Source organism: Peromyscus californicus, unplaced genomic scaffold (assembly GCF_007827085.1).
Source record: "Peromyscus californicus insignis strain IS unplaced genomic scaffold, ASM782708v3 Scaffold_16__1_contigs__length_79575227, whole genome shotgun sequence".
Taxonomy (NCBI): Eukaryota; Metazoa; Chordata; class Mammalia; order Rodentia; family Cricetidae; genus Peromyscus; species Peromyscus californicus.
Genome location: NW_026294458.1, coordinates 16627095 through 16645936, shown reverse-complemented (window position 1 = coordinate 16645936; position 18842 = coordinate 16627095). Strand labels below are relative to the sequence as shown.

The 18842-nt window shown below is 47.2% G+C and overlaps 1 protein-coding gene across 1 annotated transcript; it reads left to right on the top strand.

The window, feature by feature from the left end:
- The first annotated feature begins 899 nt into the window (after positions 1-899).
- Positions 900-18658, top strand: Apod (apolipoprotein D). The gene is made up of 5 exons (XM_052740544.1): positions 900-1074; positions 4440-4590; positions 12109-12230; positions 16415-16503; positions 18203-18658. The coding sequence occupies exons 2-5, from the start codon at positions 4468-4470 to the stop codon at positions 18436-18438; spliced, it is 570 nt and encodes a 189-aa protein (XP_052596504.1). The 5' UTR covers positions 900-1074; positions 4440-4467; the 3' UTR covers positions 18439-18658.
- The last annotated feature ends 184 nt before the right edge of the window (positions 18659-18842 follow it).

Below are 18842 nucleotides of genomic sequence, written 5' to 3'. Positions count from 1 at the left end.
TGAAGATCTGAGTAGTGAATTTGAATAGTTAGCAGTTAAACTGTATAGTTTAAGCTGGAATGTTCAGCGTGCCTCTTCATTCACTCTCCACCCTGCAGAGGCTTGATTAGAAACTACTCTCCATTCACCAAGTTTCCAAGTCTGTAGCCATCTGGGTGTATCTGGTTTGTGGCAGGCCCTAATGTGACTGAACCAAAAGATCCCGTTTAAAGCATACCCCACTCTCCAGCTCTAAGGCATGCAAGGGAGGTGGGTGTGTTGTAAAGGGTGCAGAGAGAGGGGCTACAGAAGAGACATTGATGCTCTCAATTTTGAGCCCACCAGGTATAGATTGACAGGTCCCTTACATGTCCATTTCTAGTGAAGACCATACTGTCTTTCTCAGCCTCACAATGGAGAAACCGGCACTCACTGCAGTAGGGGTCCACCCTGGGACCTCACTGCAAGCCAACTCAGATCCTCAACCCTGGCCCTGGTACCTGAGTCACATTCCTGGCCAGGACTACATGGGATGCAGTATTCCTGTATTTCAGGAAATGAAATCGTTGATTTTTCATTTACACAAAAATGAAAAATAAATACCAGATGTTTGGAAACAGTATAAACTCATCTTGCTGGAACTTACAAGGGCATTTGGACCGAAAAGATGTCAAGTTAGAAAATCCACAAAGCAAAACAGATGTTTTGAATGAAAATGCACTCTCTCTCACTCTCTCTCTCTCTCTCTCTCTCTCTCTCTCTCTCTCTCTCTCTCTCACACACACACACACACACACACACACACACACACACACACATACATACACACACAAACAGTATCTCATTGTTTCTTCCTCAGGGAGCAGCTGTGAAGGAAATTAAGGAGGCGACAGACACAGCATCCCATCTTTGTGCCTCATACAGAGCTCAGCTTTGAGGCCAGCCTTCCTGAGCTTTGGGGGTGTGGCATGCATGACCCTCAAAGGGCAATGGCCTGATGGGGAGCTTATAAAGTGACTTGGGAGAAGCCAGGCACCAAAACAGGCACCTCACTTGGAGGCTTCTGTGTGGAAACTATCATCTTAATAAGAAAAGGTAAGTGCGGAGTTGTAACTTTCACTAGGATAAATGAGTTCAAGATAGAGAATGAATGCCTTGACTTCCCATTGCCCCCTTTCAGCTCTCCCGGTAAGTATGGACGGAGGGCTTTCACACTAGCTCTGCAGGAGCCATCTCCTCTTCCTTAAGCAAACTTGTAAGGTAGGTACTATTGGTACGTTTTCTGGTGACAGGTCGGAGGGGTAGGTAAGCCTGCGCTTGCCCTGATGGCTTCTCTTATTCCCCACCCTCCCCCTACCCAAAGGAGACCATGGGAAAATTGCCTGTGTGCCAAGACGGCACCAGTAGAATTCCCTAGAGCGATTCAACTGCACCTGATGGTAAGATCAACTGAAAACTGGCATTGATTGTGTGAACAGAGTATGGTACATTTGAACACAAAAACGTTTTGTTTAGATATGTGATTTGCTGGGTGTAGTGGTGTAACCTTTAGCCCTCACACTAGGAAATCAGGCATCACAAACTGTAGGACGGCCTGAGTTACAGAGGACAGCCTGGACTATGTAGAAAAAAAAAATAGAAAAGAAAAGGAAAGGGGGAAAAACGCAATTCTTGTTCGATTTGAAGGCTACATGGGTTTGTTTGTTTTTAAGGACTATTTACCCATGGAAATATTTTATTGTAACATGTGAAATCTCAGAATCTATTTCTAGAAGTAAACTCACCAAGACGATCTTCCTGTGATACTAGACAATGAGAAAATATGCACCGTAAATCATGCAACTTTTATCCAGAGCTATACATGCATGCCAATAGCATGACCTCTCTATCAGTGTTAAGTGAATCCAAACAGAAGGGACATGGAAAAATCAGCCTCTCCCCTCTCAAGGACTTTTGGCTGTAGGAAGAAAACTCAAACAACCAGACGCCATCGGCACCTCTGGAAACCATGTAGTCAATGGGAGTTAGCCTTGTTCTGAATCCTCCCACAGAACCGAAGGGTATGTTTCAGCCCACGTGAGAACATCTTGTAATAAGACATTTGTCAGAGTTAGACATGGGGGGGCTCACTTGTTATTGCTGTTGCATGGTGACGCAGGCCTCCTCGGGTCTCACAGGCAGGCATTCATTGAAAGGCACAAAGTTGGACGCAGAAGGGAACATGGCCTAGAGGCTATGGTTGGAGAGCTGGCCCTGTCATAGTCCTATTTCCTTCCCAGCCTCAGTTTCCCCATCTGCACACCTGGCCGGGGTAAGGGGGAGCTGGGTAGGTATCCTCTAAGGTCCTATCCAATTGGAAACACAGTAGAGTGTACATACTATGTGCCACATGCAAAGCCTAGTCCTTGGGAAAGCTCATTGACTTAGGCCTGTTGGGTAGAGCTACAAAGATTCCAAGAGCCCCTGAGAAAGGCTGCAAAGTTTTCTGAGTTTAGGTTGGACTTTTAAAACACAGCTGTAGTTTATATAGCAATGAGAAAGGGGGCCTGTAGGACTAAAGATGGTGGTCCCTCCACCGATTTGCTCAAGAGAACTTCAGCAGCCGCCCCCTCCCCAGCCCGCCCCAGCTGGCAGCTCCCACTCCTTACATAACTGTTCTTTTGAAAACCAGGCAACAAAACCTTCAGAAGAAAAAGCTATTGATTATTAAAGTTATTTGGAGGTTCAAAGACTCGTAATGAAGTGGTTATAATTATTCCTGTTATGACACATCCTTTTCAATGCTTGGAGCTGAGAACATTTGGTGTGCATTGACTCAGTCACCTTCATCTCGGAGAGAAAAGGCAGCGAGCTGGAAATAGCTCATGTGCGGGGAGAGGCAAGGAGTCACAGAACGGGAACAGAGGGAAGGCAAGTCAGGGGAAAGGGGCAGAGAGGAGCCCAAAGTGTCCGTCCATAGCCTGCACGGACGGCCATCACACTCCCCCGTCTATCCATGGTCCCTCCCCAGAGCCCGTTGTGACCACCAGAGGCCTTCCGTATGGAACTGACGTTGCTCTCTTCCGTATCAGCTGACCGGCCTTCTCTGGTTGAACGCACATCCTCTACAAAAACCACTCCAGTGGTCAGTGCAAACACTTGGGAAATACAATCCTGTTTCTGCCTTTCATAATAACAGTGCTAGTATTTAACTGGGCAAGGCGACACATGTCTTTAATTCCCAGCACTCACAAGGCAGAGGCAGGAAGATCTCTGTGAGTTCCAGACCAGCCCGGTCTACAAAGCAAGTTCCAGTTTAGCCAGGGCTAATAGTGAGATGCTGACTCAAAAATAAATAAGTAAATAAATTTTTAAAAAGCTAGTATTTACTGAGCACCTGCTTGGTGTCAGACACTACTATGAATATTCATATTCTCTCTCTCTCTCTCTCCCTTTCCAGGGGGTGTGTCTTTTCATGTCATTGGAGCTGGTCTTGAATTGGTGGACTCCAGAGTTGTCCCACCTAAGTCTCTCTAGTAGCCCCCTTTACCACCACACCTGGCTTTATTTCATCCCATTTTATTTTTGCAAAGATTCATGAGCTAGGCCTGACTGTTAGTCTTACTTTATTATTTTTATTTATTTATTTTTTTTTTTGGTTTTTCGAGACAGGGTTTCTCTGTGTAGCTTTGCACCTTTCCTGGAACTCACTTGGTAGCCCAGGCTGGCCTCGAACTCACAGAGATCCGTCGGCCTCTGCCTCCCGAGTGCCGGGATTAAAGGCGTACGCCACCACCGCCCGGCATAGTCTCACTTTATAAACCAAGAAACAAAGGCCTAACTTGCACAGTTACACTCAGTAGGTTGCAGAGGCAGAATTGGAACCCCATCTGAGTAACGCTGGGTTCCCCACATGCTGCTCTTGGTCAAGGTTCCTGGACCAAGCTTGGGTTGATAGGACAGCCCAGCAAGACGTTGGCAAAGATGAAGTGTGGGGGTCTGAGGGAGCATTCCCTTATGAATCTCACAGGACACTTGATGCCATACATGATTTGGATTTGAGCTTGATTTCTTCATTTACAGACCCTTGGACCTTTCGGAGCACTTCTTTGTCTAGCCCCTGTATACATATTATTTTTGTTCCAGAAACAAACCTCCGAACCTGACATTTCCAAGATTCTGGGAGTGTTCTGAGGAGAACTGGACAGGCGCCCACCCTAGGGAAATATTCAGTGAAGTGTGGGAGGGTGTGGGTTCACAGAGGAGGCTAATCCAGCAAGAGATGCTCTAAAAGAGGTGCTCAGTGCTCTGGGGTGATGGACTCACTGTGGCTGGATGGCCAGGCTGGCAGCAGCTGCGAGATGCAGCTCCTCAGTGCTGAGGAGAATGCCAGCTGAGGGACCAGGGCTGCCCACAAGGACTCTCCATCACTGTGTGTCCTAGGAGATCCAGACACCTCCAGCTGCATTATTTCTCCCTAGGCCTCTCCTGAAGCCACCCAGACCCAAGATGGTGACCATGCTGTTGCTCCTGGGCACACTGGCAGGCCTCTTCACTGCAGCCGAGGGACAAAGTTTCCATCTTGGGAAATGCCCAACTCCTTCAGTGCAAGAGAATTTTGACGTGCTAAAGGTGTGGTAACTCAAACCTCCCGTTTGTTTTGAGCATGCTGAGAGGTTCATTGTATTCTTTAATCTCCAAAGCAAGTCTTGGGGAAGTGTGGAGGTCTCTGCAGACACAGGCCAGCAGAGTAACAATCCATGTGAGGCAAGAAGGAAATTCGGTTCAACACGACTTAGCAGCCGGTGTTGATTCAAACTTCTAAAGTCTGACACCGGGCAGTTTATTTTAGTCATATTGAAGTACAGAGCAACTTGGAAACATTTTTTTCTTGGTGTAACACAATCCTGAGTGCACAAAGATGCATAACTACATTGAAACTTGCTCAAAGCACATGTCAGGTCTTCTATGAAGATGGGCTCTGTACATAGGCTACATGTATTATCTTAAGGGACTAGAGGAGGATCTGGTGTGGTCTCCATCATACAGATAGCACAGAAATCATCTAGTCTATTAGCCGCCTCTGGTTCTGGTTATGGGAACTTGCAGGGAGACTCTGGTCACACAGATAGTGCAAAGGTTATCTAGACTACTCATCATCTCTGGTCCTGGTTGAGGGATCTTAGGGGAGTGAGGTATGGCTTGGTCCTACAGACAGCACAGGGGTTACCTAGGCTATCAGCCACCTCCATCCCCAGCCTTCTGGGTGGAAAACAGGTTATACCTCTTTTCCTTGAAGAGTCAACCCTGTGTGTTTAACATTCCTGGCTTCTCTAGTGCTATCTGTACTCATAAGGACCTTTGTGCTCCCAACAGGCAAGGCACTTACCTTAATTTTGGGGTTTCCCTGAAGCAGTCTCTGAGGCCAGAAAGGGGACAGGGGGAGTCTTTGGTACCTCAGCTTGCCCCCTAGATGGATGCCAACAGGCTCTAGGCGCTCCCATGGCCCTGGCTGGGGAGAGCAGGGGGTGGCAAGCATGAGCTGTCAGTGTATGGGAATTGTCCCCCACCACTATGGGGAGGTGGGGGTGAGGGTATAGTGTGAACAGGGGCACTGACTATGGCTATTTCACTACTATTGTCCTACAGAGAGAGAAGCTGAGTGTCCTTCTCAAGTGACACAGGTAGTTAGTTCATGCCCATAGGGCTCAAAACTAGGCTTCCTGTCTTATAACTCGAGACAGGACCTAGGAAAGGCCAGCAGTCCCCCAGGGTCTTTTCTTGTTACCTACAAGACAACTAGCTCCCCATAAATGCTTCTTCTTCCTGGAATGAGGCAGAGGGAGCAGCCGAAAGGAGCAGCTATTAGATGACAGAATTCAGCGGCTCCCACGACTGTGGACGGCCTGAGTTCTAACCGTAAGGCCCTTCTCCTTAAAAGGTTTTGGTTGCTTTTAGGGAGCAGCACACTTGGTTTGAGAAACACTGAGATTATCAGTCACTGGAACTTTGGGGTGAGTGCTGGGAATGTTAGAGGGGGGGCTGGACAGAGCTGGGACGAAAGAGCTTAGTCATTCGAAGGGCGGAATAAGACGGCAGAGAATGCCCACGGTAAGAAAGGAAAAGCCACACGCTAAGGTCTGCACTGATGTTCTCCATTAAGATTTTAAGGATTCCCTTTAATTGAGTCAACCTGGAAAACCACACACACACACACACAACCTTTGTGATAATATCCAGGGAATTTGAGTCAGATTTTAGTCTGGGAGTAAAAATTCCAAAATATCCTGGAAATTATAGCTGATATCTTCACTTACAGAAGTCCTTTGAGAACTGAAGCGAAATGTTTTTAAAAGATTTAAAAAAAAAAATGTATGTGTATGTGTGTGCATCTGTGTGTGAATGTGCGTAAGTGTGCAGGTGCCCGTGGAGAGAGTGTTGGATCCCCTGGAGCTGGAGTTACAGGCAGTTGTGAGCTGTCCAATGTGTATGCTGGGACTTGAACTCCAGTCCTCTTTAAGAGCAGCAAGCGCTCTTAACTGCAGAGCCCCAAAGCAGAATTATTTTAAGGCAAAAATTGTATTAAGATTGGTTTATATCGCATATTACTGGCTTGTTCAAAAAGGTTTTTATTTCAAGGATTTTTAATACATTCGCTGTTATGCAACCATCATTAAATCAATTTTAGAACACTTTCATTATCCTAAGAAGAAAGCACAAACCCCCTGACAGTCTCTCTAGCTGGATTACTTAGACTTTTCATCTCCCTGACAAATACCTGAGAGAAACAACTTGAGAGAGGGAAGATCTCTTGTGGCTCCTGGTTTCAGTGTTTTCAGGCCATGGTTCATGTGGCCCACAGGCTTATGGTGAGGCAGAACATCATCGGATGCATAGGCAGAAGGCTGCTTAGCTTACGGTGGCCAGTAAGCAGAGAGAGCAAACAAGAGCCATCTCTCCCAGGCATGAACTCAGTAACCTGCTTCGCCTAACTAGATCCCTCCCACTTACCACCTACCAAGATTGCAAATCCATCAAGGGACTAATCCATTGATTAGGTCGGAGCTCTCAGCATCCAGTCACTTCCTCAAAAGTCCCACCGCTGAGCTCTGCTCACATCAGGACCAAACCTCCTAATGCTCGACCCTGAGGAGAAGCTTTACATCCAAACCAGAACAATCCTTTTCTTCCCAGCGCTGCCATAGCCACATGACCAATGCTTTCCTTTCTGTCAATATGAATTTGTCTACGGAATATACAAGGCTAGCTTTTTGTGACTGAAGGAGATGTTTTCAAGGTTCACCTGTGTCGCAGCTGCGCATCAATACTTCATTCCTTTTGTTGCCAAATGATGTGTGGGGTGATGCTACAGTGTATTTATCCTTATGGCTTGAGTTGTTTTACTTTTTTGTTTGTTTGGTTTGGTTTGGTTTGGTATATTCCAAGACAGGGTTTCTCTGTGTAGTTCTGGAGCCTGTTCCAAGACAGGGTTTCTCTGTGTAGCTCTGGAGCCTGTCCTGGATCTTACTCTATAGATCAGGCTGGCCTTGAACTCACAGAGATCTGCCTGGTTCTGCCTCCTGAGGGCTGAGATTAAAGGCGTGAGCCACTGCCCCCCTTTTACTTTTTTGTTGTTGTTGTTATAGAAATGCTGCTGCTGTGGACATTCAGGCTTGGGGACTTTTTGGAAGAGAGGGGCCTATGTTTTCAGTTCTTTGGGGTATACATGAAGTCGAATTGCTGACGTGGTAATCCGTGTTTGGCTTTTTGACAAGCTGATGGATTGTTTTAGAAGAGTTGCACCATTGTACATTCTTACAAACAGCCTCTAGCACTGATTCCCTTACCTCTTCGCCAGCAGTTGTACCAATGCCCTCTTTTCTTATAGGTGCTGTGGGGGTATTAAGCTGTATCATCTCCGTTTCCTAAGGCCTAATGGTGTTGGGTATCTTTTCATGTACTTATGAGCCATGTGGAAATCTTCCATCCGAATCTTTTGCCCTTAAAAAAAAAAAAAAAGGTAGGGGGTAAAAAAAAGCTGGGCATGGTGGTGCACTTGGGAGGCAGAGACAGGCGGATCTCTGAGTTTGAGGCCAGCCTGGTCTACAGAGTGAGTTCCAGGACAGACACAGAGAAACGCTGTCTTGAAACGCGCCCCCCAAAAGTCTTTTAATTCTTGATACTCAAATGCTCTTCCTCTATGCTAGATGAAAATCTCTTCTGAGATATGTTAAAATAGTTTATCCCATTTGATGGAACATTTCCCTTTATCGATATGCCCTTTGAAGCATGAGGTTTTTTTTATACCGGTAAAGTCCAATTTGTTCATGGGTTTTTTTTTTTGTTGTGTTTTGTTTTGTTTTTGTTGTTGTTGTTGCTTGTACTTGTGGGGTCAGACCTACAAACTTAAGTACCTAATTAGTAAGCATCTCATTAGTTCAATAGGTAGCACTAGGTCCCTAGAGAAGCCTTGCCCAATCCAAGGCTGTAAAGATTTACCCTTGTATGTTCTTCTCAGGGTTTTGAAGTTTAAGCCCTTGCATTTAAGCCTTTGACCCATTTTAAGTTACATTTGTGTCATAGAAGTATCCAATTCCATCTGCGTGTCTTTCCAGTATTTGTTAAAAAGACCAATTCTCCATTGGTAGTCTTGATATCCATAGTGAAAATCAGTTGACTGTGGATATGAAGTTTTATTTTCAAAACCTCAATTCTATTCTAGCTATGTCTATACTTACTCCAATTTTAATTACTACAGATTTGTCATAAGTTTCTAATCAAAATACAGGAGTCCTTCAACTTTATTCTTCTAACTATTCTTTGTCCCTTGTTTTTCCATGAGTTTTATGATCAGCTTGTCAATTTTTGCAGAGAATATAAAGAAGAGTATAGATAGAGTATTGCCATCCTAACACTCTCAGTTTATGAGCATAAGCTATCTTTCTATTTATAATTTTTTGTTTTTTTTGTGTTTTTGTTTTTGTTTTTCTAGACAAGATTTTTCTGTGTAGCCCTGGCTGTCCTGGAACTCACTCTGTAGACCAGGCTGGCCTCGAACTCAAAGATCCACCTGCCTCCCAAGTGCTGGGATTAAAGGTGTGTGCCACCACTGCCCGGCATCTATTTACCTTTTTGTCTTACCAATATTTTGCAGTTTTCAAAATACAAGTTCCTACATTTCTTTAGTTAAATTTATTTCTAAATATTTTCATTCTTTTTATGTTATTATAAATGGAGTTTTTTAAATTTCATCGGCAGATTTTTCATCACGTGTAGAAACACTTTTGTATATTGATCTTGCATTTTTGTTGGTTTGTTTGTTTGGTTGTTTTTCTGAGGCAAACTTTCTCTATCAGTCCTGGCTATCCTGGAACTTGCTCTGTACCAGGCTGGCCTCGAACGCACAGAGATCCGCCTGCCTCTGCCTCTGGAGTGCTGGGATTAAAGGCGTGTGCCACCACCACCTGACAATCTTGCATCTTTTAAATTTGCAGAACTCATTCTTTCAATAGTGTGTGCCTGTGGATTTTTTATTGTTGTTTGTTTGTATTTAAGACTTCTTAGGGAGGCTGGAAATATAGCTCAGTTGCACAAAATCAAGTCTGACTACCATTACCAAGTAAATTAAGCTTGGTCACACACATCCATAGATGAAGGCAAGAGGAACATTCAAAATCACTCAAAAGCAGTTCCCCTGGACTTTGTGTACACAGTAATAGATCATCTACAAAGAAAGGTGATTTTGCATCTTTTCCAGTTTTCTTTTTTAGACATCAAATTGTCCTCATATAGAAACTGCAATGAGAAAAATTTACAGAGGAATACAGGATCATGAGGGAACATGACATGACAATCTCTCACCTCTGAGTTTCCTTGTTTCTGGAAAGTCATATTTCCTTGCTCTTAACTGTAGATCACTCAAGTCACTTGAGTAGTTAAGAACTGTTAAAGGTATCATAAGATGGAAATTTTTCTGAGGGTGCTTATGAAACCCCTCGCCTCATTTTTTTGGTACTCCCAATGAAGGTCAACTTCAATGGGGTGGTTTTGTTTCGTTAGGTTTCTGTTGTTGCGGTTTGTGTGTTTGTTTGAGACAGGCTGGCCTTGAACTCTCCATGTATCTATCTGGTGCTGACCTTGGATTCCTAATTTCCCACTCGGTGTACCTCCCAGGTTCTGGGATTAGAGGCCTCTGCTAAATTTCAATGCTTTTAACTGACTGTTGGGGCTTACTAAAGGAGTTCGAAAAGTAGGGTCGAAGATGTGGGTGTGCCCTTGTGCAGAGCCACGTGACTGAAGCCTTGTGTCACGTGACTGAAACCATGTCAGTCGTTCTAAGGACGCTTCTGAATGTTTGAAGGTGAATGCATGCTCAACTTGCTCTGTTGAGTGACAGATTTTTAAATTTGCAGAACGATCATAATTAGTATTTTTTTTTTTTTTTTTTTGGTTTTTCGAGACAGGGTTTCTCTGTGTAGCTTTGCGCCTTTCCTGGAACTCGCTTTGGAGACCAGGCTGGCCTCGAACTCACAGAGATCCGCCTGGCTCTGCCTCCCGAGTGCTGGGATTAAAGGCGTGCGCCACCACCGCCCGGCTCATAATTAGTATTTTGACTAGGCAAATATGCTCAAGTAGTTCGAAATGCTGAATGTGCAAAAGGGAGCCGGGCTCATAGCTCAGTGACAGTATATCTGGCTAGTATAAAGTCTATGTTTTGTTCCGTCCCCAGAAGCACGGAGGGCTGGGGTGCGGAGGACACAACCAACCCAGACCCCAAAGGTCCAAAGGAGCATTCGATGAAGTTCCCCTTAGTTTCCTCAGTTTCCCCACCCGCCAAGGAGCAACCAGTAAAGCCAGCCTAATGTGTACCTTTTTTTAGACAATGTGTACATATACAAGCGAATATGTATAAGACTGTGGTAGCCAAAATAACAGCTTCCAGAAGTCCTTGGCCTGTTTTCTAACCTGTGAACACCCTACCTCCCATGGAATAAAGGGGTTCTACCGAGGTGACCTGAGATGGCCAGATTGGTTATCCAGGTGGACTCAACTTAATCACATAAATTATTAGAAGCAGAACACCCTTCCTAGCTGTGTTAGAGAGGTTTGATGAAGAAGTGAGATCTCGTCAGGGAAGCACAGTGAAGGTCGGCTGAACTTGAATATGGGGGACTTCCAGGTCCAGAAAACAGGCAGCCTATGTAACATGGAGAAAGCAAAGACTCCCACTCTCTCTCTCAGAGCCTCCGGGAGGGGAGGAAGCCCACATCTCAATTTTAGCCTAGTGAGGTTAGGATCAGAGTCTGGCTTACAGAACCACAAGTCAATAAATCTTTGCTGGTTAGAGTTTGTAGCTCGTCACCACCAAAATAGAACCCCTTACGATAAGCTTTTATTGTTATACGAAAGGCCGTTTAAATACACCCCACCTCAAACCTGGCTCTTTGCTCCTTCTTCTTTGGATACCTTCAAGATAATTGCATAGACCTTTTTAAAAGGGGGGTGTTTAAAGTGTCATCAGATAGATGCACCATCTGTTATTTCCCCAGCCCCTCACTGGACTGTTTCCTGCCTTTTACTGTGACAGACAGAGATACAACAGATAACCTTATACACACACATCATTTTTTTTTTTACAGCAGGAGATACAGTCCCAGAAGTTCAATTGCTAGGCTGCAGAGCATGTGCTTTTAGTTTTGCTCAATAGTACCAAGCTGCCCTCTGCAGAGGTTTCAGTAAACCAACACCAAGCGGTTGCTACAGCCAGCATGTCTGAGTTACACCCAATTCAAAGATGCCTTGTAGAATTATCAGCTGTTGGAGGTGGAAGGTGTTTTCCAGCCACCAGATAATCCCTTCCTTTCACAGAGGCTGGAATTTCACACAGGTTTTGACTGAAGAGACTCTGAGGACATATCTAAATAAAGAGCCCCTTGAGGAATAGAATGTGGCATACAACCAGTACCCGCATACCCATTCACTTCTTCTCATTTGAAACACTAGCTTGCCCAGCTGGCTGGGAATGATGCAGCCCATTTGGCCCGGTTTCCCCTGGAAAGGGCTCTGCTTCTAAGAGGACAATGGGAGAGAGCCAGCAGGTCCCCAGAGAGCCCCTGGGTTTTGCCCTGCTTCTTCTTCTTGTCTGTGCAGTATCTTGGAAGGTGGTATGAAATCGAGAAGATCCCATCGAGCTTTGAGAGAGGGGACTGCAATCAAGCCAACTACTTGCTGATGGAGAATGGCAACATCAAAATGGTAAACCAGGAGAGGAGGTGAGTGAGCGACCGCGTGTCCTCCTGGGACGGCCTTGTTCTGTGCTCAGGGGCGGGGAGAGGGCGCGTGTGTGTTACTCAGGCTAGGCAGGGTGGTCGGGACTGGAGTGCCTGTGTTCTCTGCTTTAACCGCTCCTGAGCACCTGCCGAATACCAGATGCTGAGAGAGACAGCGGGGAGTCAACAGTAATTCAGCCAGCACCCCTGACGTCATCGCCAAACGGGGACTCTGGTAGCAGAGGACGTTAGGCTGCCTTGTCTGGCCTCCAAACCAAGAGAGAGGCCCTTTCTGTCCATTTACTCACTGAGGCCATCAAGTTTTGTTGAACACTTCTGGGAACTTGCGGCTCATTTTATCCCATGGCCGTTTATCCCACTTCCAGTCCGCTTCCCTGCTAGGGACCTCCCCACCCTTTGCTCTCAGTTTTCTCTCTTTCCTTCTTTTGAGTCAGGATCTTATGTAGCCCAGGCTGGTCTCCAACTCACTGTGTAGCCGAGGATGTTCCGGAATTTCTGATCCTTCTTAGCGCTGGGATTACAAGTGTGCTCCGCCAAGCCTTGTTGGTGCAGTGCTAATGTTCACCCAGGGCCTTTTGTATGCTAAGAAGCACCCTACTGAATGAGACGCATCTCCAGTCCCAGGCACCTCCTTTTCTTGCTAAGCCAGCATCAGATACATGTACTCTCTAGCTGATGTCAACAGGATGCCTTTTAGAAGTATGGACTTCTATCACTAAGTGCACTGGACATGGATATTCAATCTAAAACTTTTCGCTCTGGAGAGCAGACATGAAGAGACCCAGGATGAGGTCCTTCTTGCTTACCCTCCACCAACAAACGTTACATCACCAACAAATACATTTAAGTATTTCCTGTATGCAAGGCACTCCCTCTGCCCCTGAAAATATATTTATTTAATCCCCATGACATAGCAAAAATAGATACTGTTACAAACCTCACGGATGAGACAATTTAGGTCCAGAGAAGTTAAGCACCTTGTTCAGGGATCATACAACTGACACATGATGAAGCTTAGGTTTGGACCCAGGAGACGGGACCCAAGAGACCAAGTGTAAAAAGGCTGGTGGGTGAAGGGGTGTTCTTTCTGTTCCATACAAGATCTGAGGACGGTATTCAACTCCAAAAAAACAACCACCCACAGCCCTCAAGTCACTGGGTCCACAGAGGCTCTCTGTGTCCCCCATACCATCCACTCAATTCCCTGTGGGCCAGAGCCCAGCCAGTGACTCCCATCCTGCGGAAACCAGAGGGAGGAGGGAAGGAAGGAAGGAAGGGAAGAAGGCAGGCAGGCAGGCAGGCAGGCAGGCGCTTGAGGGCCTCTGACAGAACTCCAGCTCCTTTTGGAGCCCCAGGGGAGGGCTGCATGAAGGGTTGACTGCAGGGATTGAAATGCCTTTGCTGGGAATCTCCCAGGAATTTTACAGGCCCTGTATTAGTAAGTGCCTTCTCCTCACAGTGGAATTCCAGAGAAAAGGGTTATTTGGGCCATCGTTCAGGAGGTTCCATCTGGAACCAAGGAGCCTTATTCCTTGAGCTTCTGGTGAAGTGGGCACAGCATGGTGGGAACATGGGGTAGAAAAAAAACAATTCACCCCAGGAGGGAGGAAAGAGAAACAGGGTCCCACAATCCTCTTTGAAGGCACACCCCCAGGGATGTAAGGATCTCTTCCCAGTCTCAACTCCACCGTAACAGCACCACCCTGGGGACCAAATCTTTACCCGGTCCTTTGGGGGGACATATATCCAGACTATAGCAGGCAGGAGAGTTCTAATGACCTCTTTTCTTTGTATTTTATTTTGGTTTTTTAAGACAGGGTTTCTCAGTGTAGCCCTGGCTGTACTGGAACTCACTCTGTAGACCTGGCTGGCCTCAGACTCAGACTCAGAGATCCACCTGCCTCTGCCTGCTGAGTGCTGAGATGAAAGGTGTGTGCCACCTCCACCTGGCAGTGAAATATCATGTCCCATTAGGTACCAAACCCATGAAGTCCACACATAGGGAGCTGGGATTCTCAGCCCGTGTTCAAGGACTTGGGGCCCAGAAGAGCTGGCCTTGTGCTGGAAGAGTGAAGGGATAAGGCCTTGCCACTTGGCTGCCTGGTTCTAGGTTAGCTAGTCTGTAGCCAGCAGCAACAGAAGAACCATCCCTGAGGCTGTCCGGGCATCAAAGGAGGTAAAAGGTGTAAAGCTGTTACAGCAGTGTTTGGCATGTGGCAATCATCGAATAAGCATGACCTTTCAATGGCTGAACTCCCGCCACTTGAAAACGCAGATTGGAGCCGGTGGGATGCCTCAGTAGGCAAAGGCGCCTGCCGCCAAGCCGGGTCCCCCGAGTACCCTCTGACCTACACACTAGTGTCATGATAGAAGTATGCGCCACAGACACTAAACAAATGGAACAAAAATAATATTTTAAAGAAAATACAAATGCATTTTTCCCATGAGCACGTTGCGCCTTTATGATCAGAGACTGGCGTTCAGAGAACTATTCTGGAACAAGACACAAGTGATGGTGGAGAGGAGAAGAGCCTGGTTTGTTGCTAAGTTACCATTTGCAGATGGAAGCAAACCGTCTTCTAGGGGAGGCGGCAGGGCATGGTGCCTGGCCCTGCATGGTGACAGCCGATGCAGTCAGGAATAGGAGAGCACCTTTTCCAACCTCCCTTACCTGCAGCTTTGGCTCTGGTTTCAGAGCAGCACCCCTGTAAGAGGATTTTCCTGTCCCTCCTGCCAGCTCCCAAATCACGACATAGATGGAGACTTACTATTATCAAAGCTCGGCCGATAGCTTAGGCTTGTTTTTAACTAGCTCTTATAACTTAAATTAACCCGTGTTTTTAGTAACCTACATTCTACCATGTGACTTTTACCTCTCCCCCATTTTGGGTGTCTGACCAGTTCAGCCTCTGGCTGGCTTCTCCGCCCTTCTTCTTCTTCCTGGCGTTCTCTGTGCCTGGAAATCCTGCATAGCTATTGGCTCTTTGGCTTTTTGTTAAACCAGTCTGAGTGATACATATTCACACTGTACAAAAAGATTATCCCACAACACGTCCCTCACTGCTAACTATAGCGCTAACCTGCTGACTTCCTCACACATACTTAGCTCTCACGGTTGCCCTTCTTGAGGACTGACAGGCAGGCAGCCACTTTGCCCTCTCCTGAAGAGGAACAGTCATGTCTAGGCACCCCCCCCCTTCTCTGGCCTCTTCCTCAAGGCTTTGCCCTGGCCTCTGGGTTCCTGAGGTCATTGGGAGTTAGTCCGAAATGGGCCAGGTCCTTGGGAAGGGTCTGAGTACTTCCTTGGTTCTGAGACCAGCACATTTAAGATATGCCACCATTTTATATACCACTAAGAGAGAACGGCTCTGCCACCACTAAGTGTTGGGGGACCAATTATAAGATGTGTGTTTTTCCACAATAATGTCTCTGAGAACGGGACTTGTCTCGGAAGCACAATGGCCAGGTCTCCTCCTGGCCTCTGTGACAACCGGCTCAGTTTCAAAATCTCCCACGCTCACTTGGACACTAGCTGAACTGGAGGGGTTTTCAGACCTCAGGCCCCTCGATGGGACAAATCGGAAGATGTTGCTACATTTGTCCCTGCAACAAAGGGGTGATGGGAAGTGCCTCCAGACCCCTTCCCCGCTTTGCATTATTTTCAGTGATCTAGTTCCTCCTTCCTCCATTTCTTCGTCATCCTCTCCTCTGTAAAGAGATGAGTCTCGTAGGGGGTTGTTTTCTCTAATTTCTCATCCCCCTTTATGCCCTCTCTTTGAAGCCTGGGAGCAGGAAGTGCCTGAAAGGCAAACAGCAAACATAAAAAACCAGTGTGGAATTGCAAGGGCCTAGCGTAGAACCCAAACCCTAGGCATTGTCAAAGTGGCTTCTCGTTCACAAACGCTGCCGCCGTCTTCCTCCACTGAATCTCAGACAGTCACAGAGGGAAGGGCAGGGTCTGGAACCAGGTCTGGCCGGCCTTTCAAGAGCCTCTTAGACCAGACGCCACTGCCACCCCGCTGGCGGTCAGAGCCCTTTGGGCACAAAGCTTGACTTTCATTGGTTTGGAGTTTTCAATGAGTTGTTTTTCCTTCCTTTCCCATATCTGTTTTCCTTTCCTTGTTTCTTTTCTCTCTCTCTCTCTTTTTTTTTCCCTCTCACTTTAGACCCGACGGAACCATGAACCAAGTCGAAGGGGAAGCCAAACACACCAACCTCTCCGAGCCAGCCAAGCTCCTAGTCAAGTTTTTTGAGTGTAAGTATCCACTTCCCTCTGGAGATGTGTAGCTAGAAAGCCGGAGCCCTGTGTTCACACGCCTCTGAGTGCTGTCATCCGGGTTCAAGTCAATGCACAATTATTCAGTGCACACCTACTATGTTCCCTGGGCTAGGCACCGGGATGCACAGGGGTGCGGTGATGGGCAAGACAGAGCTGGCCCCGTCCTTCCAGGCTGGCATCCCAGGTGGACCCTGAGGCGGTGCCAGGAAACTCCCTCGGCGTTCCAGGGGGCGAGGCCCGCAGAGAGACATACAAGGCATGAGTAGGAGGCGGGATCCAGTCTGATCTCATGGGAAACAGAAGCCCCCAAATCACCAGATGTTAGGAGAACAATCCACCTGTGCAGAAGCTCGCAGGCAGGAGGCGACAAGCGAGAGGAAGGCAAGCCGGACTCTGCAGCTCTCCGGTCTCTCTGTTCTGCCCTCTGAGTTCCGGTCTAACTTAGCAAGGTGCACGCACGGCAGCCGAGAGAGAGAGAGGAGTTCGTTTGGTTGTCTCTGTAGATGCACTGGAGAACTCAGCTCAGACCTCTGAGGTTTTCTCATGCTGGAAACGCTTGGGAGGCCCCTCTCCCTACCAGTAGGGCAGATGCTGACAGTCACTCCCCCCTCCCCTCTCCCCTCTCTCCCACCCCCATCCTCCTCCCTGCCACATCCCCCTCCACCTCCCACCCCATCCCCCAGTCCCACAACCAGTCAAGTCCCTAAAGTGGGTCAGAGAGGAAGTTCTTCGTAGCCCTGACTGTTCTAGAACTAGCTATGTAGACCAAGGTGGCCTCGAACTCACAAAGACCTGCCTGCCTCTGCCTCTCGAGTACAGGTTTAAAGACGTGCGCCACCGCCACCACCACCACCACTGGGCACCATGTCACATTCTTAAAGCTGAAGGTTTTGTTAAGATTATCCAGGAAGGAAAACCCAAACACATTCGCCTCTGCTTCTTCACTCGGGGTGGTGGACTTGAACCTTGGGCCCTCGCCATGCATTCCTGACCCTCCTTGCTAAATGCATCTCCATGCGTCAGCGTCACCTAAGGAGGCTGTCTGAATCCCCAGTCATCCTGTGTGCCTTTTCCATGATGCTGTCAGAGCGGGGAGGACATAATAATGGTTCCTGACTATGGCCACACACTAGAGTCACTGGGGAATTTTGTTGGTGTTCTTTTTAAATACCAAGCATGGTGGTACATTCCTATAATCCCAGCACCGAGGAGGCCAAGGAAGGAGGAATACTAGTTATAGGTCAGCCTGAGCTTTATGATTAGAGTCTATCTCAAGATTAAGAGGTGGCCGGTGACATGGCTCGGTGGATAAAGCGTTTGCCGTTGGAGCCTGAGGATCTGAGTTGGATCCCTGGAACCCACCTAAAGCTAGAGAGAACTAACTCCACAAATGTCCTCTGACCTCCACATGTAAGTCATGACATGTGCCCCCTGTCCCCATCACACACACACACACACACACACACACACACACACACACACACACACACTAAAAATAATTTTTTTTAAAGAAGTCCAGCCACTTGAAGGTCCGAAGCTGGAGAAGGGTGGGCTTAATAGCTCTCACAACCCCCATGTTTCCCATGTGAAGCACCAACTCAGTGGGTCCCCAGAGCCCCAGAGAGGACGCTTCCCTTGCCCTGGTCCTTCCTCATGCTCTGCCTCTGGTTCTCAGTGACGCCAGCCACACCGTACTGGATCCTGATCACTGATTATGTGAACTACGCTCTTGTGTACTCCTGTACCACCATCATCTGGCTCTTCCACGTGGATTATATTTGGATCCTGGGAAGAAACCCTTATCTTCCTCCAGAAACAGTAACCTACCTGAAAGATATCCTTATTTCTAACGGTATCGACACCCAAAAAATGATAAGCACTGATCAAACGAACTGCCCTGAATTCCCGTAAAGGGAGGGACAGGCACTCTGGGTTACTTCTATGCTTTGCGTCCCCTGGCTCCACCCCAGCTCCTCATGAAGACAAACCAAGCAACTGTGACAAGTACCAGAGGGAAAGTTTGGCTATAGAAGCCAGTGGAGGGGCCTCAGGGGAAGTTGATCCAAACCCAGCCAGATCTCAAACTGTCACCCCGCCACCGCTAGCCCAGTAATAAACATTTTGCTGATCAGCTGTGTTCACAGTGGATTCTGAGTTAGGGTTATTGTGGGAGATTCATTAGAAGCAGATGGTGGGAAACCCTTCAGCAGCTGTGTTTAGGAAAACAGTTCTGAACTGTCCTAATTTAAAGGTAGGAGAACGCTGATGGCAAAGTCAGAGTCTGCTGACCGACTCAGGGTCCCACTGCACAGCAG